The sequence below is a fragment of the Marmota monax genome, unplaced genomic scaffold (assembly GCF_021218885.2).
Source record: "Marmota monax isolate L192 unplaced genomic scaffold, Marmota_monax_Labrador192_F-V1.1 WCK01_AAM20220418_F8-fsc00462, whole genome shotgun sequence".
Taxonomy (NCBI): domain Eukaryota; kingdom Metazoa; phylum Chordata; class Mammalia; order Rodentia; family Sciuridae; genus Marmota; species Marmota monax.
This window is the reverse complement of record NW_026694290.1, coordinates 179,839-186,404: the sequence shown is the minus strand read 5'-3', so window position 1 is coordinate 186,404 and position 6,566 is coordinate 179,839. Positions and strand designations below refer to the sequence as shown.

The 6,566-nt window shown below is 45.3% G+C and overlaps 1 gene segment (V, D, J or C); it reads right to left on the bottom strand.

The window, feature by feature from the left end:
- Window positions 1–820: 820 nt before the first annotated feature.
- Window positions 821–1,430, bottom strand: LOC124108984 (immunoglobulin lambda variable 3-25-like). The segment is given in 2 exon segments: window positions 821–1,173; window positions 1,335–1,430. Coding segments are annotated over 2 exon segments (396 nt in total).
- Between the last annotated feature and the right edge of the window lie 5,136 nt (window positions 1,431–6,566).

Here is a 6,566-nt window from a genome sequence, read left to right as displayed (position 1 = left end):
GTCCCTGAAGGCCCATGTTAGGGACATCAATTCTTCATTCACTTAGTGTACTAGATGCAGATCCAAGATGGATGATGATGCTCAGGCTGCCTTGAATAAGAGAGGGAGGTAGCACTGGGTTGAAGGAGACCATGACCCCATTAGCTGGCATTTGGAGATTCAGCCTACCAACAGCTTGCTCTAGAGTTGGAGGCTTTTCATGGTACCCTAAAGAAGGGCAGGGTCCTGAGGTCATTGCCTCAAACAGTCATTAAACTGAATATGTCTGAGAAGGATGTGAACCTGGAGAAGCATTTTTCTGTAACTAACATCACTTTGCAGTGAGGGCACCTCTGTGAGCTGTAAGAAATCTGTTTCAGTGGATGGGTAGGGGAGCTCTGAAGAGAAGATCAAGGCCAATCACTCTCTGTACACTATACTACTCTTCTTTCTTCAGGATCCTAGGTTGCCACGAGAACCTATGGTTTCAGGATCTGAGAAGTGCTGATCAATTCAAGAGGCTAGAAATCTGGAATATTGAGACCATAGAGAGGTTCAATCAACATTATGTAGAAGTCCTGGAACCATGACCATGGAGTGATGGCTCTTCCTATCTATATTTTCATTCATTTTTGCTTTCTTTTCTCACTGCCTGTCTCAGAAAACACCATGACAAGCTGTCTTGGTGGACATAAAGCTATCTTTGACTTACCCTACGTTGAGCCTGGATGAAGAGCTGGGAAGTAAGGGCAGTCTAGGGACCTCATCTCTAGATGAGCTTAACCAGACCTGCTTAAGGGTCTGTCTCCAGTCCTTCTGAATCTAGAGAAATGTGACACTGTCAGGGTAGGGGTTTGTGTCTCACTTCCCTATCTGCCTGTGTCACTGTGGCCTGAGTATCATCATTATTCCATGAGAAGCAGTAATACACAGCCTCATCCTCAGTCTGAGTTCTGCTGATGGTCAGGGTGGCTGTTGTCCCTGAGCTGGATCCAGAGAATCTATCTGGGATTCCTGATGGTCGTTCACTATCTTTGTATATTACTCGAACAGGGGTATGTCCTGGGTGCTGCTGCTGGAACCAGTATGCATATTTTTTTGGCAATGCATCTCCAGAGCAGGTGATTGTGGCTGTCTGTCCCAGGGCTACTGAGACTGAGGCTGGCTGAGTCAGCTCATAGGAGATCACAGAGCCTGCAAGAGAAAAGAGAAGGTTGGCCCTGAGGAGGAAAGACACATACCCAGGTGACTCAATTGGTTTATGTCCCAGATGTAGTTAGAGTTTGGGGAAGGTCCAGCTCATGATCTTTTGGTACCCCCATAGGTAGAGTCTGTATCAGGGATGTGGAGATCACCTGTGTAGAGCAAGAGGTGGAGCAGTACAGGTGTGCAGATCATGGTGGAGACACACCAGAACTCTTTCTCCTGACATGTACAGCACAGCTGAGTTCTCCAGGGCCTCTCTTATTCCCTTCAAAATGTTTGGGGAAGTACATGTTTGGTGATCATGCAAATTAAGCATTCTCTGTGACCAAGAATTAGGGGAAGTCATTCAAAACACCTGTGGGTACAGAAAAAGAGACTGAGAAAGTGGAGGTTGAATATTCAATTTTCTCCGAGCTGCTCTGGGCAAAATATCAGCCTTGAATTCCATGACCTCTGATCACAGTCACTTTCTAGGAATTTACCCCATGACTACTGTTCCAATTTTCCTAGGCTCATTTTTATCTTGGTCCAGTTCAGAAGGGCCTTTGACCTTCTAGGAGCCTGGCAATAGGTTGTACTCCACCCTGTTGAAAAGCCATTGATGACACCTGACTCAGCAGAAGATGGACCATGGGACCCTTACTTCCTCACCTTCTATCAGTGGTGCCCAGGTACACTTCAGTTTCATAGTTGAAATTTCATTCAATGTTTTTCTGTTTGGAGGATGATTGTTAATTGTGTCACCAATTAGGCCTTATTTATTTAATCAACCACTTTTTTGTGGATTTACCACTATGTCTAGCCTCAAAATGAGAATGTTTTACATCCCCCATTTCACAGTATATAAGCCTTAGGCAATTTTATTATTTTTAATTATCCATGATTTTGGTGAACATGGAAAAAGTGCCAACATCCACACTTTATGGAGTAAACAACATTAATTCTCTTGATCATTATGAAGGTCATCAATGGTTTCCAGGCCTGAGCTCTAGAAGATGTTTTGCCAGGGTTCCCTCAAGAAAAAGGGATACTATGATTGAAGAAAGGTAAATTCTTGATTCAGGGCTGTCACCTAAGGCATATGATAGACAACATCTCTGAGAGTTTCCTCAAGGAGACTTTGCAAAGTCCATCCAGGAACAAGGGACCAAGTGCCCCTTTCCTCCATCCAAACTTGCATCTAAGCATAGGAGATACAAACAGCCTGAGGGAAGGTTTGCCCAAAGGTAGGAGAAAAAGCAGGGAGGACTATGCAGGCATCCTTGGAAGTGCCTCAGATAGAAGAGTCATCCTTTGGATGGCTTCTGGACAGCCACAAATGCTGCCCTGAGTTTAGAAGGAGGCCCATGCTGTCATGCTTACCTCCTCCAAGGCATTTCCCAAGTCAGGTCGTCACTGTTTCCAGGCTCCCATCAGTGTCCTGGGGATACACGGTGTATATGATCATTAGAATGTGGTCACTGCAGCATAGACATATGATGGATTCTCAGGACTTCCATTACCTGGAGACCTGTTGAACTCTCTGGATGGGCCTTCCTCTTGGCCTCCTCTTTTGCTGACCCAGCCTCTTCTTGGCTGCTCCTGACTGAAGCTCTACCACCCCCTGCTGATGGAGGAGCATAGAAGAATTAGTTCCCTCCTATAGGTGAATTCAAAGGCCATGTTACCCACCATGCATTCAGCCTCACTCTCTGCTAGCTGCACCCACTTTTCCCTGCTAAGTTCAGTACAGAGAATCAACATCCATTAGGTGAAGTTAGGTGGACAGCTTGCAGGTTCTGTGCCCCTGTCCCAGTATAAAGTGTCCCTTCCTCATGTTTTGATTTCTTTAGGGAAAGGAGAGAGCTCTTGCTTTCCAGCTCTTCTGAAGAAGCTGAAGAAACAGGAAAGTCCCAGGATATATATGGTGATGGAGCCAGGCTCTTGTGTATTTGCTGAAGGGAATGGACAACCCAAGATGTTTCATTGCCTGGACTGGGCCAGGAATGGAAGTTTGACCATCCTTGCTCCAGTTTCTCCCCAGCAGCATATCCAGGCTCCTTCCTCCCTCTGTGGAGCCAGCTTCTCTCCCACCACACTAACTACTCCCTCAAATCTATGGCCTTCTTTCCCAGGACTGGTTAATCCCCCATGGCAGTGAGAGCTGCTGTGGGATCAGTGGGAGTCCAGGATGTTTTTGTAGTAAAGCTAAGGAGGGTCCTTACATCATTATCATCATCGATCACCACCATTTCTATTAGTAACATTTTTATTTCATCACAAACCTCATAGTTCGTGGTCAAATATCGGTACACCAGCTTCAGCAGCTCTTTGGTAATACCGGACCTTATTCCCAGGGTTTTACCCCAACAACATTGCCTGGATTGATCTCAGAATCATAGCAGGATCAAGATGTCACCAGGGATTGCTCCTGTTGATAGAACCTGTGTGTAGAGAGGGGAGACCTTGGTCACAGAGGCAGAGGGAGAGAAGGCCATAGAGTTGAGGGAGGCAGTTAGGGTGGTGGGAGAGAAGCTGGTTCCACAAAAGGAGGGAGGAACCTTGAGATGCTGATGAAGAGAAGCTGGAACAAGGATGGTCAAGGATCCATTCCTGGCCCAGTCCAGGCAATGAAACTCCTTGGGTTGTTCATTCCCTTCATCTGAACACTGAATCCAAAATGCATTTGAGGTACACTAACTTAGTCATTTCTACCCTGGGGACATATGTTCCACAGAATTGTAGCAAGTGAATCAGCAACTCTCAATCAGCCCTGTACTTGGAGAGAGTTGTGTGTGTGTTTGTGTGTGTGTGTGTGTGCATGTTTGCACATGTCTGAAAATATCAAAAGCTCCCTGCTCTCTCATGATCATTGTTAACCTGCAGTGAGGCTGGTTTTTGCTGAGGATTGATGCCACCTTTGTTAGCTTCATTATTGGGCCCAGGAAGATGAGGGAGTAAATAGTATCTAACTTACTCTTTGTTTCAAACCATTGCTGAAAATCTATTGTACACAGTTGACTCCTCTGATTACACAGCTCTCCCTTGGCCAAATTGGAAGTTTAAGCAATGAGTTTCCTAATCAAATTCCATAGTGAGTCTTCTCCCTGCACTGATTCCCTGAGGTCCATCAATCTTATGAATTATGTCATAGACATGTCCTGACACCAAGAGGAACCATTCTTGAAGGATGTTCCTTAAATCTTCCCAGTGCATATCTTTCTATCTATAACCATTCCCTGGCCCCCACCACTTTATAAACATAACTAAACCACTGTCACAGTGAAATTCGTCTTACTAGCAAGGCTTAGTGTTGTGTGATTGAAGACGTTCTATGGCCATTGGGAGATGGCAATTTTAGTCAATAAAAATGACCTGCTTGGGTTCCAACAGAATTAGTTGAGCCTGGAGATTTCCATGTACCTCCCAACATTTCAGGAATATGAGGGCAGGAGAAGGAGTAGTAATATAAACTCCATGTGGCAGACTATCACCTGTCAGTATGACCAAGGCAGAAAGGACACCTAGGAAGCTAACAGGCAGATTTTCCCTCTTTCCTATATGACAACATCACTGAGAACTATGATGCTATTCCTACAAATAAAAGTAATACACAGGATCCTACCTGACTTGGGCCCTGGCTATGTTTCCTGAGTTGGTGTCAGAGAATGATCAGGGAAAGCTGAGAAACTGGTGTCATCATTATAGATGACAAGCACAGGGACCTATCCTGGCTTCTGCTGGTACCAGGGATGCTTTTATTATCAATAATGCTGCCTCTTCTAATAATCCTAGCTGTCTTTCCTGGTATTTTTGAAACCGAAGGTGACTGAGTGAGCATGTAAGAGGACACATAGCCTAAAAGCAGAGAGTAGGAGATATAGAACTGAAAATTAAAGACACATCCCAAGAAACATATTTCTTTTATTTATTTATTTTTTCATTACAATTAAAGAAACATATTTCTACCATGCCTGCAGGAGCTCAGAGATTTTGAGGGTCTACAGGGCAGCCCCTGACATCAGCATCATCAGCCCCTGTTTTGAGCTCAAGCCTCAAAACACTTGAGCTGGGTTATACACTGAGGCTTACAAAACCAGTGAGCACAGTGTGTGGATTTTACCCTCACAGACCCCTGTCCTGTAGCAGGTTCTGAACATCTTGCCTACCACAGGCACAGCCCTGCTGAGCTGAGTCAGGGCCAGGCTGGTCACACATCCCTGGACTGTGTGGGGAGCCTGTGACCCTTGGACAGAACATATGCAGGAGATTGAGAATGAGGGGTATCAGGGGGATCTGCAGGGATCCTGAGGCTGCTGCCTTAGGTCAGGCTGGGCTGATTTCTAGCCAGGCCTCTCTTACCTAGCTGGGAGAGCTATCTGTTATGGTAAATCAGACCAAGCTCAGGACTGCTGCTGGTGGAAGTTGTAGTGTAGAGGTCTGGGCTCAGTCCCAGGAATACAGAAAAGTGAAGGGAAGCCTGGCAGACCTATCCTCGACCAACAGAAGTCTCCTTTCTTTGCTGGTCCTAGCATCTCTGTGAACATCTCTTCTAATCTGTGTCTTTTGTTATTGTTGTTGCTTGTTTAGGGATACCAGGGATTAAACTCAGGGGCACTCAGCCACTGAGCCACATCCCTGGCACTGTTTTGTACTTTATTTAGAGACAGGGTCTCACTGAGTTGTGCCTCACTTTTGCTGAGGTTGGGTTTGAACTCACAATCCTACTGCCTCTGTCTCCCAAGTTGCTGGGATTACAGGTGTACAACACTATGACTCGTCTAATCTGTGTCTTGACATTGCTTCTGGGCTGGTCTGTCCACTCTGAACTCAGGAGTGACATCTGTGTTTTCTGAACCCAGGCTAAAACAATATAAGTCAGCATATAAGAGGATATAGAGCCTAAAAGGAAAGAGAAGTAGAGGTCTGCCCAGATCTTAGCTCTTGGGCTTCATGGTGGGAATCAAATTCCTCCCTGACAAAGTTTTCATGAAATTTTAAAATTCCAATGAGGTGCTGTAACTCTTTCTGTATTGTGAGCTCCTCCTGCAAATCTTGGGTTCTTTGTCTCCATCTCCAGCACAATCTGGGAAGGTTCCAAATCTTGTGCTTCAATACTACCTGAAAGTTTACAGAAATTCAGCAGGAATGATGGTCTAGGAGGAAAGGAGGAGCCAGTATCTCACCACATTAACAGAGAAATTTTTTAAGCCAGAAAGGTAGAGACCCAGAAACCAAAGAATCTTTATGTAAATGTGAATGTCAACGTTGTAGAAAAATCAAATCTTTTCTTCCAGGTGTCAGGTCTTGTTGGTCACTAATCCCCTTCTGTTTTAGAACAGATCCAGCCCATCCTCAGCTGGCTTTGTCAGAAGGCCTCTGCTGCCCCTGGTGGCCTCTCC